The sequence below is a fragment of the Aplosporella prunicola genome, assembly GCF_010093885.1.
Source record: "Aplosporella prunicola CBS 121167 unplaced genomic scaffold K452scaffold_25, whole genome shotgun sequence".
Lineage (NCBI taxonomy): Eukaryota > Fungi > Ascomycota > Dothideomycetes > Botryosphaeriales > Aplosporellaceae > Aplosporella > Aplosporella prunicola.
Genome location: NW_022983553.1, coordinates 547,721 through 572,513, shown reverse-complemented (window position 1 = coordinate 572,513; position 24,793 = coordinate 547,721). Strand labels below are relative to the sequence as shown.

General features: G+C 54.8%; 11 protein-coding genes across 11 annotated transcripts; 7 read left to right on the top strand and 4 right to left on the bottom strand.

Annotated features, from left to right (window-relative positions):
• Positions 1 to 364: 364 nt before the first annotated feature.
• Positions 365 to 1,249, top strand: K452DRAFT_339426 (uncharacterized protein; the record flags this gene model as incomplete). The annotated part of the gene is made up of 1 exon (XM_033545299.1): positions 365 to 1,249. Exon 1 carries the CDS (start codon positions 659 to 661, stop codon positions 1,247 to 1,249), a length of 591 nt encoding a protein of 196 aa, XP_033393899.1. The 5' UTR covers positions 365 to 658.
• Positions 1,250 to 1,966: 717 nt separating this feature from the next.
• K452DRAFT_257120 (uncharacterized protein) lies at positions 1,967 to 3,520 on the top strand. Its single transcript, XM_033538423.1, has 3 exons — positions 1,967 to 2,036; positions 2,097 to 2,734; positions 2,804 to 3,520. The coding sequence occupies exons 2-3, from the start codon at positions 2,119 to 2,121 to the stop codon at positions 3,382 to 3,384; spliced, it is 1,197 nt and encodes a 398-aa protein (XP_033393898.1). The 5' UTR covers positions 1,967 to 2,036; positions 2,097 to 2,118; the 3' UTR covers positions 3,385 to 3,520.
• Positions 3,521 to 3,804: 284 nt separating this feature from the next.
• K452DRAFT_235057 (uncharacterized protein) lies at positions 3,805 to 4,869 on the bottom strand (the record flags this gene model as incomplete). Its single annotated transcript, XM_033537403.1, has 1 exon — positions 3,805 to 4,869. The coding sequence occupies one exon, from the start codon at positions 4,867 to 4,869 to the stop codon at positions 3,805 to 3,807; it is 1,065 nt and encodes a 354-aa protein (XP_033393897.1).
• A 1,176-nt stretch (positions 4,870 to 6,045) lies between these two features.
• Positions 6,046 to 6,273, top strand: K452DRAFT_301542 (uncharacterized protein; the record flags this gene model as incomplete). Its single annotated transcript, XM_033542452.1, has 2 exons — positions 6,046 to 6,126; positions 6,181 to 6,273. The coding sequence occupies 2 exons, from the start codon at positions 6,046 to 6,048 to the stop codon at positions 6,271 to 6,273; spliced, it is 174 nt and encodes a 57-aa protein (XP_033393896.1).
• Positions 6,274 to 9,197: 2,924 nt separating this feature from the next.
• K452DRAFT_361635 (uncharacterized protein) lies at positions 9,198 to 10,071 on the top strand (the record flags this gene model as incomplete). Its single annotated transcript, XM_033546436.1, has 2 exons — positions 9,198 to 9,251; positions 9,388 to 10,071. The coding sequence occupies 2 exons, from the start codon at positions 9,198 to 9,200 to the stop codon at positions 10,069 to 10,071; spliced, it is 738 nt and encodes a 245-aa protein (XP_033393895.1).
• A 311-nt stretch (positions 10,072 to 10,382) lies between these two features.
• On the bottom strand, positions 10,383 to 11,358 carry K452DRAFT_235146 (uncharacterized protein; the record flags this gene model as incomplete). The annotated part of the gene is made up of 4 exons (XM_033537407.1): positions 10,383 to 10,568; positions 10,673 to 10,829; positions 10,896 to 11,003; positions 11,057 to 11,358. 4 exons carry the CDS (start codon positions 11,356 to 11,358, stop codon positions 10,383 to 10,385), a joined length of 753 nt encoding a protein of 250 aa, XP_033393894.1.
• Positions 11,359 to 12,040: 682 nt separating this feature from the next.
• On the bottom strand, positions 12,041 to 14,074 carry K452DRAFT_278013 (GMC oxidoreductase; the record flags this gene model as incomplete). Its single annotated transcript, XM_033539348.1, has 3 exons — positions 13,660 to 14,074; positions 12,144 to 13,605; positions 12,041 to 12,090 (listed from the first exon to the last, which is right to left on the bottom strand). The coding sequence occupies exons 1-3, from the start codon at positions 14,011 to 14,013 to the stop codon at positions 12,041 to 12,043; spliced, it is 1,866 nt and encodes a 621-aa protein (XP_033393893.1). The 5' UTR covers positions 14,014 to 14,074.
• A 1,305-nt stretch (positions 14,075 to 15,379) lies between these two features.
• K452DRAFT_361632 (multicopper oxidase) lies at positions 15,380 to 17,380 on the top strand (the record flags this gene model as incomplete). Its single annotated transcript, XM_033546435.1, has 3 exons — positions 15,380 to 15,441; positions 15,499 to 16,942; positions 16,998 to 17,380. The coding sequence occupies 3 exons, from the start codon at positions 15,380 to 15,382 to the stop codon at positions 17,316 to 17,318; spliced, it is 1,827 nt and encodes a 608-aa protein (XP_033393892.1). The 3' UTR covers positions 17,319 to 17,380.
• A 446-nt stretch (positions 17,381 to 17,826) lies between these two features.
• Positions 17,827 to 19,449, bottom strand: K452DRAFT_278007 (uncharacterized protein; the record flags this gene model as incomplete). The annotated part of the gene is made up of 3 exons (XM_033539347.1): positions 17,827 to 18,541; positions 18,607 to 19,146; positions 19,213 to 19,449. The coding sequence occupies 3 exons, from the start codon at positions 19,447 to 19,449 to the stop codon at positions 18,056 to 18,058; spliced, it is 1,263 nt and encodes a 420-aa protein (XP_033393891.1). The 3' UTR covers positions 17,827 to 18,055.
• A 1,636-nt stretch (positions 19,450 to 21,085) lies between these two features.
• On the top strand, positions 21,086 to 22,462 carry K452DRAFT_234891 (uncharacterized protein; the record flags this gene model as incomplete). The annotated part of the gene is made up of 2 exons (XM_033537391.1): positions 21,086 to 21,889; positions 21,947 to 22,462. 2 exons carry the CDS (start codon positions 21,086 to 21,088, stop codon positions 22,460 to 22,462), a joined length of 1,320 nt encoding a protein of 439 aa, XP_033393890.1.
• An 844-nt stretch (positions 22,463 to 23,306) lies between these two features.
• Positions 23,307 to 24,533, top strand: K452DRAFT_210923 (uncharacterized protein; the record flags this gene model as incomplete). Its single annotated transcript, XM_033536175.1, has 1 exon — positions 23,307 to 24,533. A coding segment is annotated over one exon (1,227 nt), but the record flags the coding sequence as incomplete, so codon positions are not given.
• Between the last annotated feature and the right edge of the window lie 260 nt (positions 24,534 to 24,793).

Below are 24,793 nucleotides of genomic sequence, written 5' to 3'. Positions count from 1 at the left end.
GCGTCTCTTCTAACAAATTCAATTCAGTCTAGACCATCACCTTTTCATCCAGTACGACAATAGGCAAACTATACGTCTACTCGAGGAGTCTATACCTAAACTCGTTACAAGGCTTCGACATATTAATATCTATTAGCATTAGTTACGCTAGGAAATTCAGAACTAACATATTAAACTTTAATAGACTCTATCAGCCGAGATAGTCGCAGATAGCCTAACAAAGGCCTTACCAACGTAAAGATTCTAATAGTTTATCAAACAGCTAAACCTTAGAAATATTAAACATCTTCTCTTAAGTACGGAATAGCGAATATTCCTTTACCACATCAAATTAGATTATTTTCTTTAGGTTTTCTCAAACTCTTTCGGATTTTCTTATTCATCTCAGAAGCTTATTTCTTTTATCATAATAAGCATCAAATTGCCCATTATAAAGGGGGTGTATCAGCCAGGATCACTCCGATAACTCTCGTTTATCAGCCTCATTATTTAGTTATTACACAACAGCCTTACCCCTGCACTACTCATTTACCACTACTAAAGAGAAAACGTGTTCTTTTAGATAGCAGCATATATACCTCCATAGGTAACAGTAATCTAGAAGGACAAGCGGCGTCCAATTCCTCGCGTACAGCTTCACACTTTCATATTCTTCTCGATGACAGGAGGAAGATGCCATCCCCCACCAGAGATCCCTGGACCGTATTTCGACTTCGGGTTTTGCACTTGCCAGGACGAATTCGAAGAAATGAGATTGAGTAACCTCTATAAGCGGCTTCTCTTTGGCTCTAAACCTCTAGAAGATATGGCGGGGAGTTTAAGTCATCTAGTGCATCCGCCGTTGTGCACTTTCACTGAATTCTGGCATGCCTTCGATGAGCGAAGGCTATCATGGCTCATCGACAGCCGGGGTTTAAAGCAAGAAAGAGAAAAGTTTCGGCATCTGGATACAGTTCTAGGCTATCGGGCCGGGCAAGCATGGCCAATTGTATGGTTGCTCAAAACTTTCCTGAACGATGAAAGCGCGACCGCCGCTCCAACCCTAGTGGCGATTGATTTCGCGTTTCTCCGCTGTAAAAACTACTTCGAAATTCGAGGTCTGAAGGACTTGTATCGGGAGGTCTTGAGGTACGCAGATCTTCTCGAGTTGAACAAAGCCTGTGTCACAGAGGAGAACCGATTGCTGGATTTTGTGAGCGAATATGTCAAGGTCAAAAAGGAGATCGTCGAGGTTCTTCAACCATGGTAACATAGAATTGGATTGGCTGCAAGCGTAAAATGCTCGGAGCAGCAAAGAAAAGAGGGAGGAGTTAGGGCAAGGGTCAGAGAAGAGGGTACAAAATTGGAAATTTGAACGGTTTCAATAAGGTATATGTGTATACTCCTATCATTCAAATTGCAAGCTCTATTTTGGGTTCATTCCTAATTCTCGTGTTCGTCATTTCGATTCAAGCTAGCCCGAGCCATATCAACACTTATTCGCGACCCGGAGGCGCTGGCAACGTATCATCATCATTTTTCGTCACCCTTTAACACTATCATCTCTAACTCTACTCTAAACTACTGTCTCTATTTCTAATGTAAGAGATCCGTGATCTCCGTACAGACCGGGAATGCTTTACCTTGGTTTGAAAAGATGACATGCTCTCCACGGCGGAACCAAATCACGTCCATTACTTTCACCTATCGACACTACTGCTCATGCTCCGGCGGGACTTTTTGTTTCCTGCACAATGAGGATGCTGCTGCTCTGGAGCTGAAAGCTGAAACTAATCATCTATTTTCAGAGAAACTGCGCTAACGTAAGGAAGTTTCAGCCGGCTCGGTTGTTTCATTTCGGCGGCTGAAGGATTACGCTAAGTCGAAAGCATGTAAGCGCTCACGAAAACTAAAATTAGGGCGCTTCCGGCTCCACTTTCTCCGTCTATAATTATCGTTCGTTTGTCAACCTCCTACCTTGTCCCACTCCTCGAATCCTTTACAATTGCACGTAACAGCATAATACTGGTAGTTGACATTAACAAATCGCAAGCAACGTAAGAGTCCGGAGCTCTTCTTTGAAACCCTTGTCTCTGTCTGACTCAGAGTTTGATTAGGGGTACTCCTCATCTATACAACATGCCATCAACCGCAGCGCGGAACGAAGGACCATTTCGGGACAATACAGACAACGACAACACCTCTTTTTACGACTATCCACCTCCGAGCCCCCAGATTGAAAATCCGTTCGGGGATGTCGCGGCCATTGACGACACAGCTTCTACTCACGAAGTATTTGGAAGGAGATCCACCGCGGCAGCTGAACCTCGGACAGTAAATGGCCTGCCAGGAAAACCAGAGCCGGCCCATGAAGGCGGCAATGCTACTAAAAACGCTCGACCTCTGTCAAACCACAACCGATGGTCGAGGGCAAGCCGACAAAGCCAAAACTCCAATGGATCAGACCCAAGCTACACTGATTCATCAAGACGGCGGTCTAAACTGGCAATCCAAACTCTTTCCAAGCAGTTTCTCACGAAACTGAAGCCAGTCAGGACTAATGACAGCGAAACCGGAGGCCAGCTGTCGAATGACCTGGCTCAAAGCAACGGACGTGTCATGGGAGTGCCACTCGGCGTCAGCATCCAGTACGCGCATGTCGAGCTTGATTTGGAAGACGGAATGGGCGCATCTCTGTCCGATGGGCGTATTCCGGTCGTCGTCGGCAGCTGCGGAGAGTTTCTCAAAAAGACAGGTATGTTCTGGCATGATACACAAGGCTTCGAATGCGTTTATTCTATCGGATATGCTAATGCGTGAACAGAATTTTATGCCTTCTCACTTGTTGATCCGAAAAAGAACTTCCTTGCGTCGAATCCTCTCCTGGAACAGCTTGAGCAGGAATTCGACAGCCCAGACAGAGGCTACGGTCTTCAACTAAAGTGGGAGCATCAGAAAAATGCCGATCACCAAGCCTCCTACATACTCCTACGCTATCTCCTGACGCTACCCGACACAGTTATCCCCTCCTCCTCTTGTCCGGCATTTCGCGAGGCATATCTCCACCACTCTGGGCACTCTGGGAGCACCAAAGGCCAGGATTTCGACACCGACGGCCTGTTCCAAGCTTACTACACGCTTCTCGACAGGCTACCGCAGCCGAACAGGAATCTTCTGTTGTACATGCTAGATCTCTTTGCGGCTGCGATCTCGAGGCATGGCACAACTATGCTCAAAAAAGTTGTAAAAATTTTCCGCAATACGATCATTCGGAGTCCTAGATCTCTTCGCAGTTCGAACGAGAAGGCACTAAATGATGCTATTCTCATCTTCTTGATTCGTTATCAACAAAAGTTTGTCGAGAAGCGCCGGCAATCTCATCGGGGGCGTTATTCTACCCAATAAACAAGAGAGCACTGAAGCGGCAATGGGAATTGGCTACAAAATGGAAAGGGATGGAGTTTTTGATAGCGGGAAGCGATGGAGTTAGTCAGGAGGTTTAACTATACCAAAATTTCAGAGCAAACGAAAGCATTCTTCCAACTACTGAATCAGTGTTTTCAATGTTTACCTGCTCCTAACAAGCACAAATGGATTTCGAGGTAAACACACAGACTTATACCGAATACCCCGACACACGGCTACTATCAGCATAGAGTTCCGGGCTGACGTATGCCTGCAGACTGAGTCCCTTCTTCGCAGGGTCGTCCTTTCTTCCAACACTGATAAACGTAAAGATGCCCGTCTTGTCCTCCAGCTTTCTGTGCGAGCTATTTTCCGTGAGCAGCTGCACGGGGATGCCAGTTGTTTTGGGCTGAGAAGGACTTACAAAACACTCTCGATGCGGTCCTGGATCGAGACATCCCCATCGCTCCACTGGTACTTGCGCAGCCAAGCGTCCAAGCCCCGCGCAATTACCGCGTCATTAGCTGCCGTGTTGGCAGGGCAAAAATACACCTTCGGCCCCGGAAAGGGGCTTCGCGGAGAAAGCGAGAAGTACAAAACCGTCGCCTTCTTGCGCGCAGCGGTGTACTTATCCGGGTTCTCCATCTCCCTGTCAGCGCCGCTGTTTTCACCACCCGATATGAGCTGCATAAGGTCTCTCAGCTTTTGCTTATCATCAGCCAACCCCGGAATCCGTCCGCCGAGCGTGTAGAAGTCCCAAATCGCATCGAAGTCAGCAGAGGGGAAGCGCATGTAGATCTTCAAGCGCGACTGCGCCGGCGCCACAAAGTCAGTAGCCAGGTACCGTGCAGTATGCTCGAAATGCTGCGGCTTGTCGGCGAGGTAGTCCTCGATCTTGGCCAGCGAAGCCAAGATATTCGGGTGCGCGCCGACGTCTGGCAGGTGTCGGATTGCCTGGCGCACGGCTTGCCAGCGCGTGATGCCCTTAGCTGCGGCGGCGACGCAGGGCGTGAAGTAGATTTTCGCGAGCGCGGGGAGGCTGTCCAGCTCATGAGGGTTTGGGCGGATGTCGAAACCTAGGATCAGTGATGTGTGCTGCCCGGCTTTGGCGATCAAATCTTGTTGCTGCGAGGCGGGGAGGTGGTGGTGCAGGAACCATTGACTGAGGTGACGGTACCATTTGTTGTCGAAGCCGGGTGTTGTTGTTTGAAGAACATCTACGACTTTCTGCGTCGCTTCGATGCTGAGAGGGTTGGTCTTGTTGGAGGGACGCAGCTCGGAAAGGTCGACGCAGAAACGAACGGTTTGGCCTGCAGCGGAATCTTTCAGCTCGAAGCTGTACTCGAATGGATTGCCGTCCCGAGACAGTCCACTTCCGATGGAGCTGCTATTTGGTCGAGCTCCCAGCAGTGGGCAGATCGTGTCGCGGTAGAAGCCCAGAAAGTTTTGCTGGACGGTTTCCGGGTACTTTGCTTCTTGCATCATCTTGGTGAGGTCATGACCGCTTGTGTTCCACCAAAACAACGGATCGGGATCCGTGGTGGGCCTCTCGACGGAGGTGGAGTTTTCAATATCAGTTTCTAGAAACGGAGGCATTTTGTACCCTGATAATAGAAGAGCGGCTTAGCGGTGCTAACTGATAGATTTTGGTGACACCGGCATCAAACGAGACTTTATACACGATGCCGTCCATTCAAAAGGAATATCAGCTGAGATGATGGCTGCCTTGCTTAGCTAAAATGTAGGATTTGGCGGAAGCTCGCGGGAAGGCGGATCCATAGTCGCCGACTTCATTGAACTCCAAACCGTTTCATTATGCCTAAGTAATTGAGTAAAAGGATTATGCTACAGACCTGCCTTAGACGCGATAAAAACTATAAAGTGAGAAGTCTAGAATGGCCATATGGAATGACTATGGACTTCTGTTCGAACTTTTCCAATGCTCTCTTCGTACTTCCGAGATTTCCGTTGAATAGAATGTGTCTCTCCACTCTCATTTTACGAGACCCTTTCCGCTTTATCGTTTTCTCACCTCAGCGCGTGTAATATCATACGTGTCTACACATCGTGATCTGTAAGCAATTGTGGGGCTAACCAACACTGCATATTGCTTGTCTTACCAAGCCGTTTAACGAGATGCGCATCTACAGAAAGTATATCAGTACTTATAATGCAACTACGAGCAGCACAACCGTTTTTCACTGCTGCTCGTATCAGAGAACTTAGAGGCAAAGTCGTTGGTATGAAATATGCTTGCCTGGAACTATCCACAACAGTTTTACAGTCTTCAGCAGATATGCAGGAAACGGTGGAGAACAATTTCCGCTGCAGATTCCTGCTGTCGAAGCTCAGCTCCGGGTCGATACTTAGACATGACAGATCTTCGTAATCACTTCAGTCTAAGGTAGCGAAGCTGCAAAGACGGTAAACAACACGATTCTCACTTCGCTGAGCTAGTCCAGAAAACACCTGGTTTGTATTTCATCCAAACGCAAATCCTATGCCGCTAGCACATCATTCTTGCGCACCACCAACTTCTGCCTACCCAGTACCACAGCGCAAACCAAGAACGCCACCTGTCACCAACCCTAGCCATACAAAAACCCCCATCCCTCACGCACCGCACCAAACCAAACCACCAACATCCTCTCAAGTCCCACAATGGCGCTCCCAAGCACCACCGCCAGCGCCTCCGCAATCCGAGAATACCTCCGCGACATCCTCGTCACGCGCTACGACGCCGTGCCCGAGCTCGCCGCCTGCCGCGTCGCCGTCTAGCAGATCGGAAGCGGGCAGGCACTTCGCGACGCGAGCGCGGATGGCTTCGAGACCCTTTTCGGCGCCGGCATTAGCGGCGTGCTGTACAAGGCCGTGCTCGAGGAACGGTGAAGGAGTGGCGGGAGTCATTTGGCGGGCAGTTCAATGACTGTATTTTGACCTAGTCATTATATTTGGTGTTGTGTATACTGACTTGCGATACAGGGATCCCTGTGGTTTGTGGAGTCTTGTTGCTCCTTCTGTTCCTTCGTTTGATCATTTTCAGCCTTCCTAAAGCACGCGAACTCGGTAAGTAGGACCTTTTAAGTTGTGCTGTTATCAGCGCTAATTGGCCTAAAAGGAATTATTACTTGCCTGTCTGGTTTGCTTGCTGTCCTTGGGGAGCATTGCGCGGCGCTGGAGTTTTATAAGGAGGATATGAATTACTTGATGTCCTTTGGGATGGCGTTTACGTTTGTCGCTGTAGTCTGTGGCCTGTTTTTCATGGAGTCTCGAATTCAGTTTGTACCACCCGGTAGATGTGAGGGGGAAATTGTTCGCATCGAGCATAAAGGATTTAAAATCGCTTTCACCTAGCTAATACCCAAGGGTCCTAGCAATAGTTTATAATAGACATGTCAACGATATGGGGCTTGAGAATAGCAAAACAAATGACCCGACTCGTGTAAACATGACAGCGGGGAAGAGACCAAAGGCAAGTAAAAGACTATCTTAAAAGCCGATGACTTAGCAGAGGACTTGAAAAGTGATAAAAGACGTGGACGGCCACGATGATGACAATGTTAGGCGGGACGAATATTCCGGATTGCCGAAAGAGGACCAGTCCCTCAGAGGGGTTACGTATAGTAAGGACAAGTTGACACCAAAATACTTATCTCAGGAGAAAGAGGAGCAGCCAGAGATCCAACAAGTTGAGATAGAATGCTCCGGAAGCATTCCCTCCGCATTCGAGCAATAGCAACAGCGACACAAAAAGGAAAAATAACACTTCGCCTAGCCACCCCAATCACAGTTTGCCATCGTGCGCGCGCGTCTACAGCATCGCAACACAACGTTATGTACAATATCTCTCACCTTTTGATCCGCATCATCCTGCTGCAAAGCACCAATCGGCCCGTTCCTGACTAGTACCGCGCCGGCAAGCAACGGACTAGATCTTAATCCGCATTGGGTAATTCGATCGGCGCCTGCGAGGCGTAAAGGCCGCGGTTCCCAGCTAGCTCTACGTTATGGAGCTTGATTTTATACAAGACAGGGATAAGGACTTTTTCAAACTTACTCGGAGACAGGCACAGACGTGCGCAGTCGCCTCTGAAGCTCCAATCAAATGTGGCGTTCGTTGAAAAACCCGAGATACGATACCAGTCACCCGGGAACCCATGATGTCCTGGAACGCATGCAGATACTCGTCCCTTGCCCATTTCCACCGCAGCCACAGTCCTGAGCAGCTTGAGATCCTAACAAGTCTCTAAAACTACCCACATGAACCTGCCGAGGCACGGCAACACCTTCGGTGGTCGTGTCCCGGTACGAGATGTGGAGTTTCCAATTCATGCCAATGATTATCCAACCCATGAGCTGTATGTCCAAGTCCTCATCTTGAACTCCCCAGTTGTCGTACGCGTTCGTCCGACATCTGGCTTTGTGACACGACGGGATGTGACAGGTATAACGCATCGTAGATTAGCGCGGTGCTGGGTGCATCGACAGCGATAGAGATGGCCAGATCTGCTTCCACGGTTGTGTCCTCGCGGCTCTCGACAGTCGGGAGGAGCTCAGGGCGCGCCGCGCGCATCTGTCAAAATTGTAAAAGATTGGGCCTTGTCGGGAAGCCTTCTTTCCGTCTCCCACAAATATCCGTCACATTCTGGCTTGCCCGGCCTGTGGGAGCCAGGCGTACTCCGGAGTCAAGCCCAAGGGCAAAGCTGCCGTGATGGTTTCCTGTCCAAAGGCCTTGTCAATCACAGTCCAATGACCGCTTACCTGGAGAGTTCCCAGCATGATCCCGGTGCCTGAGTATAGCAGCTCCCGTATAATCCAACGCCCTCTATGCCATCCTGTAATCCAGTCGCGTCGTCCGCAGAAGCGGTCAAGCGTATGCGCACGTCGCGCGATTGATACGCGTCAGGCTGTTCGCGCGATAGATGAGAATTGCGACGGCATAGGCGGTAGTCCTCAGGTCTGTGTAGGGTGTTCAAGGCTGGCCGCCGAGCCCATGGTTAACGTTGCAGTTCCTGGTGGCGAGACAGGCTCCGGGTGCGTCTTGACGCGGGCGCGGGTCAAGGGCCAGTGAAGACCATGGTGGGCGTCGGCGACACCGCTCAGCCATGTTTCGATAGAGGTTGCCGCTGCCTCACTGGGTGGCGTGTTTGTAGGTGCAAAAGCATCATGCCTGGAGGGCGGTGGTGCAGTGTTACGGCGGGGGAGAGATGGGTCGCCGCGTCGCGCCCACGATCGCGCGTTGTGGCACCTCGCTTAAACATGTGACGATGACGATGACATTTTTTTGCAGCAGAGCCCTTTACAGCAGAGCCCAGACACGACAACCACCAACCTACGAGTACGTACGAGTAACACCTCGCAAGCGCTTACACCTTCCGCATTTCCCCGGATATTCGGGCCTGACGTCGTCCGACGGGCGGCGTCCCCCGAGCATCAGATAAAAATAATCGGGCCGGATGCCAGTCGGACAACGTTGAGATTGGGTTATCAGATGGCCGATCATGGCCTGCTCTCTCGGGCCGTCTCGTGTCTGTACCTAGGCAGGGCGGATCCAACGAGTGCCGTGTTTCCCCGCTGTAAGTGTAAGTTCAGCGGTTTAGGGATTGGCTCTGAAGTTGCTTGCTGTGAGTACAATTCCCTCCTCTCGTTGTATGTCTGTGTGGCGTATCTTGTTCCGTCTCTTGCTGTTGCGTTGTTGTCTCTATTAGAGCAATGACTATACCCATGCGCACTTTCCCTCAGTCAAAGTTAATATATTAATCGGAGAAAATGCTGCAAGGCGTTCGGCAGCAGATGCTCTTACGTTATAGAGGATGGGGATCGAGTTGCTATCAAGCAAATACGAACTCACGCGCTCACCGATATCGGTACAACACTGCTTGGATATAAGAACATTGAACACAATGTCGATTTACCTACATCAGCAACTGTCTCGTCACTCACCAAACCCACCACTCAAACACACACATCCAAAGCCACCATGCGCTATACCTCCATCATCAGCGCCAGCATCATGCTCGGCACCGCCATGCTCGGCCAAGCCACCCCCATCGAGAGCAACAACGCACGTCCTCCAGCCCAACCACTTCACAAAAACCCGCACTAACCCTCCCCCAGCACCCCTCCCTCAGCAAGCGCTGCTGCATCCTGTGTGATGTCAACCGCTGCGGCAGCAACGACAAGCGTGAGGCCGTGCCGACGCTCGAAGACGCGCTCGCCGGAGCCGACCACCCGCACTTCCAGAAGCGCTGCTGCATCACCTGCGACAACCCCTACGCTAGGTGCGGCGCGAGCGCGGCAGAGAAGCGCGCCGTCTTCGGCACGCTGGACGACGCGTTTTCGGGCGTCGAGCAGCCACAGCTCAGCAAGCGCTGCACGGTCAACAGCATGAACCCTCGGCTCCGGTGCGGCGCCAATGACAAGCGTGAGGCTGTACGTACGGTGGAGGACATTTTCATCGAGGACTCCATGCTCAGCAAGCGCTGCACGGTCAACAGCATGAACCCGAGGCTCCGGTGCGGCACCAAAGAAAACCATGAGGCGGAGCGTACTGCTGGGGACGTTCCCGCCGCCGACGACGCCGCCAAGCTTGCTAAGCGCTGCTGCGTCAACTGCGATGTCAACCGCTGCGGCGCAAACGATAAGCGTGAGGCGGTGGCTACCGCTGAGGATCTTTTTGTTGACTAAGTGGAAGAAGGGACGAAGAGTGGTTGCTCTTGGGTCATGGGTTATAATGAATAATGGTTATATTGTGATGCTGGGATTGCCTGGGCAGGCTTGTAAACTAGCAGTGTATAAAACAAAATGTCAACAATCCACTACCCTGCAATTTCTAAAACCGTACGCACGCCATTCCATCTCACTTATAAGTCCTTAGGCAATAGTAACACATGTACCAATTTGCAGCCCGACAAACACCAACAAAACACCGCGTCTATAATCTATTGCATATTCTACGTAAAAGAGGGACACAGACAAAAGCACCATCAGCCGCGCACCTACCACGGAGGGCAAGCGCCATCGTACTGGTTCAAGCCGTCTGCGTGCTCCCAGCCCGGAACATGGACGTTAAAGAACTTGGCGTTGTCCTTTGCATCCACGCGGGCGAGGATGTCCGTGATGGACTTGGTGCTCTGCTCGATCGTGAGGTCGGCGGCCTCGCCGCCCAGGTCTGTCTGCACCCACTGTGCGAAGACATTAGCCTTGATCTCTCAAACCCCCCAAAAGGCGAAACGGGCAAGGGACGTCCATAGAGTTATGGAAACTTGTATTTGATAGGGGCACTTACGCCGGGCGCAATAGCGACGATAACGAAGCCCTCGTCGGCGAGTGACTGCGCGTATTGCACGGTGAGCATGTTGAGCGCCGCTTTCGAGACTTTGTAGGCCGGGACGGGGAAGACGCTGTAGGTGGGAGCCATGGCGATGGAGCCCAGCGTCGTGGAGCTGGAGCGATGTGTTAGCTTTTCATAGGACAGTGAGTGAGTGGGTGCCTGGCAGCGGGCAGCGTACATGTTGATGACCTTCTTCAAGCTGCCCTTCCTCAAGAGCGGCAACAGGGCGCTGGTAACGTAGTGCACGCCGGTGACGTTGATCTTGAACGTCTCGTCGAGATCGTTCCTTTTCGCTTGCGTTAGCCAAGAAAAATACGTACACAGAGTCTGGGGACCTACATCGTGTCGATGCCGTTGGGCGTGTAGTTCATGATGCCGGCGTTGTTGACGAGCACGTCCAGGCCCTTGCCGTTCAAAGACTGCTCCACCTGGCTGGCAGCGTTCTTCGCGCTCTCCTCGGACGTGATGTCGAGCTGGACGAACTCGACGCGGCCGCTGGTCTCGCTGGCTAGCTTCTTGATGCCGGCGGATTCGCTGCGCGCCGCGGCGAACACTTTGCTGGTGTCCGTCTTGTTGACGAGGATCTCGGCTATGGCGAGGCCGAGGCCGCGGGAGGCGCCGGTGACGAGGTAGGTAGTCATTGTGCGGGAGTGGGGTGGAGAAATGGTTTGCAGTGGGAGAGAGACGAGGGAGTGATTTATAGAGTGATAGGTAGAGGTGGGAAAGCGGTTTGCAGAGTAGAGAAAGGTGCGGAAGTGTTATGCAAGTGGAAGAGAGATGAGAAAGCTGTGAGAAGATGGATAGCAGTGAAGCAGGCACACTCTCCAGCATTTTATAAGAGCAACATGAGGCGCAGCTGAGGTTTTGGACCCCAAGAACATTGGTCAGCATGCATGTGTGTTGCAGTCGAAGGAATGCAGGGCTGATTTAGGGCTGATGGCGGAGCGATGTCTGGAACAGGAAGGTGTACCTTCTTCGCTGTCGGCTAGGCTGCCGCTCCCGTCACGGGCTTGAAATGGCTAGCTAGTGCTTACGCCTTGCGGGCACCAACGGGGCGGCGCGAGCTGGCGAGATGATGCATCGCAGGCGTTGGTAAATCCCCCACGCGCTAGTTACTAGTCCGTATGCATGTAAGACATTTTAAGGTGGCGCGTGCGGCGCTACGCCGTCAAGGACATGGATGTGGGGATTCTGTTACGCACGGGAATTTTGTGTTGTGTCGCACGGATTTGTAAGGCGCTTTATTCTTTGTTCTATGCAAGGAAATCTATAGAAACATTCTACGAGTCTTTGTTCATATCTACGGATTACAGCCCAGTCACTTTATTCCTTTTTGTTCAAAATGTCGTCGGAAATCTTCTCAGCCAAGGCGTCTGCGAGACATGTTAGTTTCAGGCTCTTTTCACGGTGCATTCAGGTCGCTTACAAATAGTGCCAACAGGATGGCCGGGAGGGAGAATCGGGAAGGCCGACGCGTCGACAACGCGCAAGCCCTCCACACCAAAAACACGCGCCTTCGTGTCCACCACGGCGTTTTTATCCGACTCGCGACCCATCTTACACGTGCACGCGGCATGGTACACGGTGCTCACCGTCTTGCGGATAATGTCGAGGATCTCGTCGTCGGACTTGACTTCCTCGCCCGGGAAGTACTCTGAGCCGATCAGGACGGGCGCCATGGCCTTGGAGGAAAACATCTCGCGCACGCGCTTGTAGCCAGCAACGACAACAGCCCTATCAGCGGGATGCGAGAGCCAGCGCGGGTCGATAACAGGCGCGTCAGCCATGTCGTCCGACGCAATATCAACGGTACCGCGCGAGAGCGGCGCAACCAACGCCGTCGACACGGTCGCATAGTTATACCCGTCGTTGGGGGCGTCGCGTGCGTAGTTCTCCTGGTACCCCAAGTGCCCGCTCATGCTCAGGTACTCGACCTCGGGCCAGTCGGCCGGGAACTGCGACGCCAGGGCCCCGAGCGTGTCGTTGTCGAACGCCACGCGCATCTGCGCCGGGATCTTCTCCCAGGCTAGGAAGTCGCCGCCCGAGTTCGTCAGAATGCCTTCCTGTCGCTCGTTGTACAGCTGCTCGGCCTCGGCCAGGAACGCCGGGTCCGAAAGCGCCGACGACGTGATTACGTTGACTCGGTAGCTTGGGCCCATCAGCACGTGGTCCCACATGTTTTGCCCGACGCCAGGCCTGTCGGCGACGATGGGGATGTTGTGCTTGTCGAGAGTGGCCTTGGGGCCTACACCGGACACCATCAAGAGCTGCGGAGATTGGAATGCGCCGGCCGAGACAATGACTTCTTTGTTGGCGGACAGGGTGTATTGAAGCCCATCGGAATCCACAAGAACGCCGATTGCCTTCTTTTCAGAGTCGAAGAGAATCTTCTTGGCCAATGTCGATTGGTACACCATCAGCGACGTCTTATCCAGAGCGGGCTCAAGGAAGGCAGTTTCGGACGACTCGCGGGTCTGTAGAGTAGCGTCGATGTTCTCGAGAACATAGGAAGATCCGTTCAGTTGACCGCTCGTAAAGCCCTTCTGAGGCAGAATGCCTATCTCAGAAAACCCCTTCTGCACCCACGAGGCCATGGCATTCGCGTAGTTGGAGAAAGTCAACGACAGTGGACCGTCGCCCTTGCCGAGTGTATCCGAGTCGTACTCGGGCGTGGCATTCGAGGCACGGCTGTCTTTGGGTGCAGTGAAGTTCAAGCTCTTCTCGAAGAATGGCGCAAAGTTCTCGAAGGTGTAGCTCGAATCCCCCACCTGCTCGGCCCATTTCTTGTACGTGCCCTCCGTCCCGCGGTGGTACGCCATGTAGTTTCGCGCTGTGCTGCCGCCCAGCGTCTTTCCGCGGGCGTAGTGGACCTTCTTGTCCAACAGCTCCTAGAGCACTGTTAAAACGCAAGACCGATACAAAATTTCCTTTGAGCAGCTTACCTCTTGCGGAGTCGTCACAAATCCCCAGTCAACGCGGTTCACATCACCAGCATCTTTACCAGTCCACTTGGTATCGTAAGCGGGGATCTGGCTCAAGTTTCCGTTCTCGATTTCGTAGAAGCTGCCAGCTTCGATGACTGCAACAGACACGCTAGGGTCCTCGGCAAGCCGTGCAGCCACTGTCAGTCCAGCGTTGCCGGCGCCAACGACGACGTAATCGAATGTCGCATCCTGCGGGACGCCGAAGGAAGAACCAAGAAGTTTTCGCGCAAACAGCTCGTTGCGCGCGGTAAGCGGGGCAGACTGCACCAGAGCAGCGCAAAGCAATGGCGCCGCTAGAATCCTGGCGAACATATCGGTGAGGGTGATGATAATGAGGTGAGTGAGAGTGTAATGAGATAAGTTTGAGTGGATGGTGATTGGGGCCTCACTATCCTACAAACACATGGTTCTATATACATTCTTTCACTTTCAGACTGTAGGGTCAGTGTTGGGCTTAAGCGTCCTCACCAACAGCGCTTGCGCCATCAATAGATTCAAGGTTTACCGTTTGGGAGCCAACACGGCAACAGCCCAGGTATTCTTGGAGATGACCGGCTTTGCAGCTTTTGCTTCGCCCAGTTGTGGCTGAAAATGGAGCTCTATCATGAGATGTTGGATTCAAAGGAGCTGACAGGCCTGGATAGGAGCTGCAAAATTGCCTAAGTAGGATTGAAGCTTCCCGGGGGTTGTTCCGTGGCTTCAGCTGAAGGCTGTGCAGCTTGGCTCCCACATTATGTGTGGCGCTGAGAATTTCAGCAATGGATGCCGCAGGGCATGTCGTACAGGAACGGGTAACAGCCCCCACGGGTGCAAGCCGCTGGAGGCGCTAAGCAAGGCCAAGCTCACACACCAGCGGTAAGGAAGCTCCGAGAAGTTTTCGCCTAATTAGGGCAATGGATCTCACGCATGGATCTGTGGACCCTGCAGGAGGCACAAGATCTGGAACCTGTACGTGAGATAATAGCCGCGAAGAGCCTCATTGCTAGGCACGGGCTTAGTCGTACAACAGCGGTAAAGATTTACCGAGAGTTTCCTGTCTGGTTAGGGCAAAGCATCTGAGTCAGCCTTGTCAGGGGAGAGGCTCCTACGCAGGCGAGTACTCGAGCATCTTACGGATCTTACACCGGTCACCGGTAGATGCGAGATCTTGCAGGTAAGCGTGGCTCGGTACAGGGGTGTTCGGCACGTTCAGCCAGCCATGACTAGAGCCTCTTTCGGTATTTTGGCCAGAGCTGCTCGTCAGCTTTCTGTTCCTTTGAATCCTTCGATCTTTCTACCGGCAAATCAATTATGCGCCGACGCTTCTATGCTCCTCCATGCGCAGAACGAAGGACTCCGCCTCCTTCGCGCCAGCGCCGGAGAGCGCGCCTGGTGGCTGTTTAGTCCGCAGCAAGTGGCTGTTCTTGGCCCGAGTTATTCCCATGTACCAACTCACTGTCATCCATCCGTGAGCATTCTTCTCTCGTATCCAAGCGCTTGGCTACAACACGTAGGATTGTGTGGTTGCGGTCTAGAGAGGTCGTTGCTAGGTGCAACGCCTCAAGCGCTGCCGGTGAAAGGTACTGAGAATAGAGTATCGCGTGAGCTTGGAAGCCGTATAATGACTTCTGTGGTTTAAATATGCCCTTAGAGGATGCGGCTTGTCAGTAGCACAACAGTATCAACAGTCATCGCCATAATGAAGTGTACAACGCTCTGGAGCTACCTTGCCTCTGTCCTCACCGTTGGTGTCTCGGCCACGTAGGTGTCTATCTAATACATGTATCATTTGCCGATCCGCTGACAAGTCTGCTACAGGGGTTTCAACCAATCTTTGCCTCAGCATAGGACAAACGGAGCATCGAAATGGGGAACCTTGGGGTGTCAGACCTTCCCTGATTTCCTCACGTCCAATCCGCTACCGGCTGGCTTCCCGTGGGGAGACAGGAGCGGGCTTAGCAACGATCCATATGGCGATGTTCCGAACACAGGAGTCACAAGATACTACGACTTCAATGTTGCTCGCGGCTATCTTTCCCCGGATGGCTACAACAAGAGCGGCATTTTCGTCAACGGCGAGTTTCCTGGTCCGGCCATTGAGGCCAACTGGGGTGATATGATCGAGGTGCGAGTTCATAACAACATTGACGGCCCTGGGGAGGGCACTGCTTTCCACTGGCACGGCCTCACCATGAAGGGAACCCAGTGGTTCGACGGTGTTCCTGGTGTTTCGCAGTGTCCCATTGCTCCCGGATCGTCTTTCACTTACCGGTTCCGCGCCGACGTTTACGGCACTTCCTGGTGGCATTCGCATTTTTCCGCCCAGTACACAGCAGGCGCATTTGGGCCTATGATTATCTATGGGCCGAAGCATGCCCCATATGATGTTGACGTGGGGCCTCTCCTCCTCGGCGACCACTATCACCGCGACTACTTTGAAGTCGTAGAGGACGCGGCCAGAGCAACAGAAGACTTCCACGTCTACGTCCCAGCATCGGACAACAACCTGATCAACGGCAAAAACAACTACAACTGCTCGATGGCGACGACGGGGAACGCGACGTGCGTGTCCAACGCCGGCCGCGCGCAATTCCGCTTCCAGCCAGGCAAGGTGCACCGCCTGCGGCTGATGAACATCGGCGCCGCGGCGCTGCTGCACTTCAGCATCGACGGGCACAAGATGCAGGTCATCGCGCACGACTTCGAGCCCGTGGTGCCGTACGAAGCCGACTTCATCACGCTGGGCGCCGCGCAGCGCACCGACATCCTCGTCACGGCCGACGCGGACCCCAACCAGACGTATTGGATGCGGTCGACGATCTCGGCGAACTGTTCGGAAGCGCGGACGACGGAGGCGCTGGCCGTGCTGTCGTACGAAGGCAACGAGGCCGTGCAAGAGGAGCCGCGCAGCAGGATCAGCGCCGCCGCCGCCGCGGCTAACGCAAAGGACTTTTTGTGCAGGAACGACGAGCTGCATCGCACGGTGCCGTTTTTCCCCAAGCCCGTCGCGGAGCCCGATGTCACGGAGACGATCGAGGTCGACTTGTTTACGAACGAGACGGGCCACCACGTCTGGATCATGAATAACCGCACCCAGCGCACGAACTACAACGAGCCGGTGCTGCTGCTCGCGGACCAGGGCAACTCGTCCTTCCCCTCCGATTGGAACGTGTACGACTTCGGCGCCAACAGGACCATCCGCATCGTGCTCAACACCGTCTACCAGTCGGCGCACCCGATGCACCTGCACGGGCACTCTTTCGTAAGCCCCTCCCCATATCCATACAAAACAAAACCCCTGCTAACGTCCGCCACAGCAAGTCCTCTCCGAAGGCCCCGGCGCATGGGACGGCACGACGATCGTGAACCCCGCCAACCCCGCTCGCCGGGACACGCACATGCAGCGGCGGTACGGCCACCTGGTGATCCAGTTCGAGGCCGACAACCCCGGCGCGTGGAGCTACCACTGCCATATTGCGTGGCACGCGAGCATGGGGTACAACATCATGATCATGGAGCGGGGCGACGACTTGGCGTTGACCCAAGGCGCGATTCCCATGGTTATGGAGCAGACGTGTACGGACTGGAAGGAGTGGACGAGCAAGAATGTCGTCAACCAGATCGATGCGGGTATTTGAGATGCCGGCTTGTGGTTAGGGGTTTGTTTGGTGTTTTGGCTTTGTTTTGTCGCTTTGAGTGGGTTCTTGCATATGAGCGTTGGCATAACAGCATGGTTTAGGTGCATTGGTGTGGATAGCTTTAGATCTCTCAGTTTTCTGTTTATAAAGAATGTTTCAGCTGTTATGCTCCTTTCAAACCTACCTCGCTTGAGCCATATACTCATTCAATCATATACTTGTTCAAAATATGCGGCTCGAAACACTTCGAAAACATTTCACCGCTTTGCTACCCGGAGACCTCGTATCTTATTTTACGAAATTTTGTATCAACCAAGCCTCTTTCCTCCTTTCCCCACCATTATAAAAGCAAGAAGTAGATGGAGAGAATAAAACAGATGGAGCTTCTTATGTGCATACACTCATATCGTCGCTGTATACGTCCTGTGAAACTTTATAAAATATGCCAGCCAACAACGGCTCATTGAAGTCACTGATTGCTCCAGCAGCCAGCAATCACTACAATACCCACGTTAACAAAACAGTAGAAGTTGAAAACAAAAGCAAATCTCTTTCTAATCTACTCAAGGGATAACCTTGGCTACGTTCTCATCGACGCGCAAAAAAAAAACCAGCAGGTCTATGTAGCTATGCAAATGACTTTAGACAATGAAGACGAATAAAACAGTAAAAGAGAGTAAACGATGCAAAGAAAAACGACGACAAAGGAAAAACGAAAACTATAGCCCCTTCCGGAATCAAGACGCTGCTGCTGCCGCTGCTGCTGCCGCCGCCGCCGCATTCACAAACCCAACGACCTCGACCTCACCAGCAACATGCTTCTCCCTCAAGCTAGCCAACAACTCCAACTGCTGCATACTCAGCGTCTTCGCGCCCCTAACGGACCTACTCGGCCTCACAACAAGGCGATTCGGGTAGCGGGGCTCGAAAACGACCTCCTCATCCTCCCAGTCCCAGAGCGGCGACTTCTCGCGGAAGTAATAAGGGCGGGCGCCTTCGTCGTCGCGGCAAACGAGTACGTGCGTGTCGCGCACGCTCTTGCTGTGCACGGTGCTGTAGTTGCCGTCGACAGAGAGCGCGACGCAGCTGTGCCAGGGCGTGCGCGGGAAGTCGCCGGCGCCGGTGACGATGAGGGGGACGGAGAGCTTGACGGCGCCGGTGGAGGGGTGGATGGACAGGCGCACGTAGTCCGGGCATGCGGACTGGAGGAGCTTGGTGAAGGACTGCGACGCACATAAGTCAGTCAGTCAGTGATAGCGTGAGCGGGTGGGGTGGTGTGCTGGCTTACCTCCGCGCGGATCATCATGTTGATCGCCACCTTCTTGACGCACTTGCGGAACTTCTGCCCGCTGGTCGCCGTCTTCGCCACCTCGCTATGGCGCAAGTCCGACTCGAGGAAGCGGATGAACCCGCAGTACGTCAGCAGGGTATCACTATCCTCGCGCATCATGGCACGGACCTCCTCCTCGGAGCGCCCATAGGACGCCAGCAGCTCCTCGCGGCACTGCTTCGTGAGGCTGAGGTAGGTCGCCTTATCAAGCTGTTTGCCCGCCGTGTGCCCCAGGATGTCCATGATCCGCAGCATCTTGATGTTCTGGGCGTAGCCGCGCGCGCGCACAATGTCCATCAGCCCCTCGCTGTAGGCCCACGTGTCCTCGTCCGGGATGCCGACGACGTCGTCGAAGACGGCGCCGTCCGTTGCGATGTGGATTTCGCCGCCGGGTGGGTAGACGGCCTTGATGTCGTCGCAGAGCTGGTTCATGCGGGCGAGGGCGAGCTCCTCGCCGAGGTCGGGGAGGGCGCCGGTGACTTTTTCGACTTTGTTGATCTGCGGGGCTTGCTGTTAGTGGTGATTTTGGTTTGGCTTTTTTTGGGTACGCGCGTGCAGACGTACGCTCTTCCAGGGGAAGGCGGGCAGGATCATCTTGATTGCTTGGCCTTGCTCGAGCTGCTTGACGACTTTCTCCACGAACATCGGCTTGCCGATCCAGCCGGAGGCGTGCTCTTCGCCCTCCTTGGGCGCGAGGTGCTTCCCGTAGCGGCCGAGGACGTCGAGGATCTCGTTGGCGAGTTTCTCGAGCTCTTCGGGCGTGGGCACTTCCTCTGGCGTGGCGATGCCTTTGCAATGCATCAGTGATGGTCCGGCAGCTTTGTTTATCCCGTTTGGTCCACTCACCAGAGTCATGGATCTCCTCGACAGTGACCTCGAGGCTCTTCTCCTTCTCAAAGCTCTCCTCTTGAGTGTTCAAGATGGAGGACTGGATCTGAGAGGCTTGCCCATCCCATTCCGACAGCAGTTTCTTGATGTCAGAGCCAAACGGCAGAGACGAGAGCCCAGTGCTTCCGAGCACGGAAACGAGGACCTTTTGGATGTGCACCAGCTTCGAGAGCTGGTGTTCAATGGAGATGATACGAGCTTCCATTGTGTTTGTTTGTCTGTTTGATTGCGTAACAACGATCGGGTATGAAGGTATGAGTATGAAAGCTTTCAAAGAGAGTAATGAGGCTTCTAGGAAGGCACTGGAGGCTTGCTGTCGAGACTGTTGATCGTTTGAGCTCGATTGCACCGAAGCCCGGGCTATTATATAGCTTTCTGAGGGTGCTTGCAGTCAGTATCAACCTCGAACGTCCGCCCTCGACGCACCAAACCCTTCCCCGATCCTTCGACGCAACACAGCTTGCGGACCCCGTAGGGCGCGCCGCGGATGACGGAAGCCGGGGTAGCGATTTATTCTTAGCCATCCATCGTGAGCACGCCCGCGAGAGATTTGTTTGGAGTGTCGAGTTGACACATTCAGAGTCCCGGCCACTGTCCGTTGGTACACAATGACAGTGCATTAGCGGGAGCACGGAGACGGTGAGGGAGGAGCGTCCACAATCCAGGATGGTTTGGGAGGGCGGAGCGCCGTTCCCTAGAGCCAACCGATCCCTCAGTCGAGCCCGGTTTCCAGAAACGGACGCAGGTAGCTTTGTGGCTGCGAACAGGGCCCGCCTAAGCCACTGCAGCCCTGCAGGAACGCGGCAGCGGATGGCGGTTAGGCCTCAGCACAACCTCGCACAGACATGTTGAGCCTCGACGCACGCAGGGCGGCACGCCGGGATAGGTTGCAAGGAACGACAGCGCCGTGGCACCCTTGACCCGCATCGCACTTACAGGCTTATTCTAAGGTTATTCGGCACCGCCGGACACAGTAACGCACGATCCTTCTCGAACGCTTAGCCCATCAGGTTCCTGCGTCGGCGCACGCGCTGGTCTAGAAGCCGCCCACCCCTCGTGTTGCTGAGTAGGTATGCAGGTACCTGCCCACGCTTCGCTGTGGCTGAGAAGGATGAGCCTCACCGGCTAGTTGTCGCCGACGTTTCAGCTGCTTGCTGACTACGGCCTGCGTAGCTGAACCGTTGCGGTCTGTTAGGTAAATTATGGCGCGCAAAAACGGGCTCCGCTGTTGTTGCTGCCAGGGTTTGCTGCCGTGTTGGTGGAGGAGCGCGCTGTCCTAGCGCTGTCCCCCTTGCCCGCTTGGGTTTTCTGTGCTCTCGTCACTGTTTGCTACTCTAGGGCCCACTGAAGGAAGTGGCTGCGGTAAATATAGCTGCGTGGGGGGTAAGACTTACAAATCTGCTGCGCGCGTTCAGTCCTTATTGCGAGGTCGTATGCTAAAGGCCTTGGCCTTGTATCTGGCTTTCCTCGCTCTCGAATTCACTACCATACTGGATTTTTCCTCTCGATTTTCGCTCTCTCTACATACGTCTCTGCCTACGCCTCGACCATGTCGTCCTCGGAAACCTCCACCGTCAGCCTCCCAAAAGAGGACTCCACACTCAGCCTCTCCAAAGAGCGCGTTCCGTCGCAAGACAACCTGTTCACGGCGCCAGAGCCGCCCTCAGTGCGGCTCAACGGCGGCTTCACAGCCTGGACACAAGTGGTCGTGAGCTTCCTGCTCGTGATGAACGGGTTCGGGTACTTTTCGTCCTTCGGGCTCTTCCAGACGCATTGGATGAGCACATTGGACAAGTCCGCGTCAGACACGTCGTGGGTGGGCTCGCTGTCGCTGTTCCTGCTGTTCTTCCTCGGCACGCTCTCCGGCCCCGCCATGGACGGCGGGCATTTCCGCGTCGTGCTGCTCGCCGGCTGCGCCTTCCAGCTGCTGGGCGTCTTTGCGACCTCCGCCGTCAAGGCGTACTGGCAGCTGATCCTGGCGCAGGGCGTCGTGCAGGGCATCGGCAACGGCCTGCTGTTCACGCCGTGCATCGCCCTCGTCTCGACGTACTTCACACAGCGGCGCGCGTTTGCGCTCAGTTTGGCGGCCTGCGGCGCCCCGGTCGGTGGCATCGTGTTTCCCATCATCTCGCGCCAGCTGGCGCCCCAGATTGGCTATCCCTGGACCATTCGCGTCATGGGCTTCGTGATGCTCTTCAACACGCTCGTTATCATCGCGCTCGCGCGGCCGCGTCAGTTCAAGCGCTCCAAGGGCCCGCTGGTCGATCTGCGCGCGTTCAAGGACCCGACGTACCTGTTCTTTGCGATTGGGATTTTCTTCACGCTGTGGGGCGTGTACATTGCGTACTTCTACGTCAGTGACCCCTGGCTTCCCTCTCTGATCGCACCGAAACTAACGCCCCAGCGCTAGACGACGACCTTCGGCAAAGAAGTGACGCACATTTCGGAGTCGGGCTCGCTGACGCTACTCATGGTGCTCAACGCGGTCGGGATCCCCGGGCGCCTCATCCCCGCCTACCTCGCCGACACGTACTTTGGCACGTTCAACACGCTGCTGCCGTTTGTCGCGGGCGCAGGCGTCATGCTCTTCGCGTGGATCGGCGTGCACAGCGCGGGCGCATTCTACGCCTTCGTCATTCTCTACGGCATCTGCTCCAACGCGGTGCAGACGCTGTTCCCGTCGACGCTGTCGCAGCTGACGACGGATTTGTCCAAGGTCGCGTCGCGCGTGGGCATGGTGTTTGGCGTTGGTGGCTTCGCGTGCTTGACGGGCCCGCCGCTGGCCGGGAGGCTGATCGATATGGGCGACGGCGATTACCTCTATGCCCAGCTGTATGGCGGCTCGTCGGTTATTTTGGGCTTTGTGTTTTTGAGCGTTGCGCGCCGCTGTCAGCATCAGCAGCTGAAGCGCGCGTCGCAGGGTTAGTTAGTGCGTGTGTGTGTGTGTGTGTGTGTGTGCTTGTGGCGGTGGGGTTGGGTGCATAGGCGGTGGATGGCGCGGGTGTATGGGCGGTGCGGGGTTACATGGGCTGGGGTGTTATAATCTTAGACGGTTAGACTAGACGTGGGGAAAAAGAAACTACTACGTTAGACATACATAAGCATTGTCCGTATTCGCCAACATGCGCGCTGTCGTCAATCGGAAGCATTCCTTGTCTTAGATCGGCTGCTACCGACGCAGGGACAAGGACAAGGGCCGGGACAGGGACAAGGACAGGGACAGGGACAGGGACGTGGCTTGCCGCTTACCTAGTGCTTATCCCATCCCCCCCGGGCGTCATCCATTCGCTTACATCCGCAGCCCGTTGACCGGTTGCTAGCGTAAGACATTGTTTACCGTCTTTTTCTCCACTTGGGCTGTTTACGAGACCTACTGTCCCCAACGGACGGCCCCTGTCACCGACTTTCTAAAAGCTCAGGTCGAAGGATGCAACGACTCTGAGCCACCAACTGCTGCGCTCTTATAGCATGCACGCATGTTGGCTGTGCACATGAAGGATTTGCCGTCTGCGAGGGCTGGACCTAACGAGACGAGAGCTGCCGAGTTCGAGGGAGAGAATAAAAAGACGACACCCAGCGCCTCTGGAACCGCATCCCGCATCCTGCATCCTCAGCCTCCTCGCCCTCTCTGCACCTCGTCCACAATGACTGCTTCCCTCGTTTCTCTCGCGGCGCTGCTCAGCATCGGCGGCGCAGCTGCCGCCGCAGTCGCGCAGAACACCACCACCGCCTCCTCCGCAGCAGCAGCAGCAGCAAACAGCAGCGCCGTCCCTGTCGCCGCCGCCTGCGGCCCCTCCACCGCCAACATCACCTGCATCCACCGCTACGGCAGCGTGCTGCCACCCTCCTTCTCACGCAACCCCGACCCGAACGTCGGATACAGCGGGACACTCGTCTCCGACGACGCCTCATGGGCGGCTCTCGTGCCCACCGCAGACTTCGTCGTCTTCGACAAAGAGCGCGGGCTCGCGCTGCTGGGCGCTGCGCCCCGGATCACGCACAGCTACATCCCGCTGCTGAACGTGATCCACGAGGCGCCCATCTACGTGGCGGGGCTGAACAAGCTGTTCGCGACGCAAGACGGGCCGCCAGGCAACCTGAGCAACATCGTCATCGACTTGAACAACGACCCGCCCACCGTCGAGGCGTTTGTCACGGATCCCCCGGTCTACCAGCCCACGGGCGGCGTCCTGCATGATGGCTACATCTACTGGGCCGTGCAGGGCAATGCCGACGCCAACAGCAACGTTTCGCTCCCGGATGGCACGCCGCTCCAGCAGCGCCCGGGCATCGTGCGCGTCGACCCCGCGACGTACCGCGCCGAGTGGCTGCTGAACAACTACCACGGGTTCGCGTTCGGCGGGCTGAACGACCTGGCGGTCGACAGCGTCGGGGACATCTGGTTCACCGACAGCGACTACGCATGGGGCCTGGGACTCTCCCCATCCGCGCCCGCGAACCAGCTGGCTACATACCGCTTCCGGCCCAGCACGGGCGAGGTGCAAGTCGCGGACGCGACGCTGCAGCACCCGAACGGCATCGCGTTCGCCCGCGACGGCAAGACGCTATATGTCACGGACAGCGGCCTGGAGACGGTCGGCGCGCCCGGCACCGAGAACCGCGGCGCCGGCGATTTCTACGCCTACCCCATCCGCATCGAGTTCAGCTCGACAAACGCACGCAACATCTACGCGTGGGACGTGACACGCCCGGACGGCGCTTCCGGCGTGCCCGTGCTGGCGGGGAAGCGCAACATCTTCCAGAGCCTCGAGGGGAGTCCGGACGGGCTGAAGGTGGCCGCGAACGGGTATCTGGTTGTGGGGTCGGGGCTGTCGAACGGGGTGGATATTCTGGATCCGCGAGGTGCGTTGATTGCGCGCGTGCAGACGAACCATCCGGTTGAGAATATTGCGTTTGCGGGGGACGATTTGAAGACGCTGTACTTGGTGGGCATTGGAGGCGTGACGAAGGTCGAGTGGGATTTGCAGGGCCCGGATCCGGATGCGTACTACCTTTGAGGGGGCAGGGGTGTTGATGCATATCGGGGGTGGTTGTTGGGGATTTGGGGGTGCGGATAAGGTCAGGCGTTTTTGTAGATAGGCTGGCTTGGAGTTGTTTATATTTTCCTGCGATAGAGAATACGCTGTTTTTGGTTATCGGTAGAATTAGCTTCGCTGTTCTTGAGAAGTTTGTGCCAGGTTCGTGCGAACTTTACAGCTCAGGAACGCTCTCGGTGTTTTGAAAGCGAGCTCCAACA

Excerpts from the sequence above, each read along its gene's own strand:
- K452DRAFT_257120 (XM_033538423.1), top strand. The coding sequence starts at position 2,119 with ATGCCATCAACCGCAGCGCGGAACGAAGGACCATTTCGGGACAATACA. Across the intron at positions 2,735-2,803 it reads AGAGTTTCTCAAAAAGACAG|AATTTTATGCCTTCTCACTT; the intron begins GTATGTTCTGGC and ends ATGCGTGAACAG.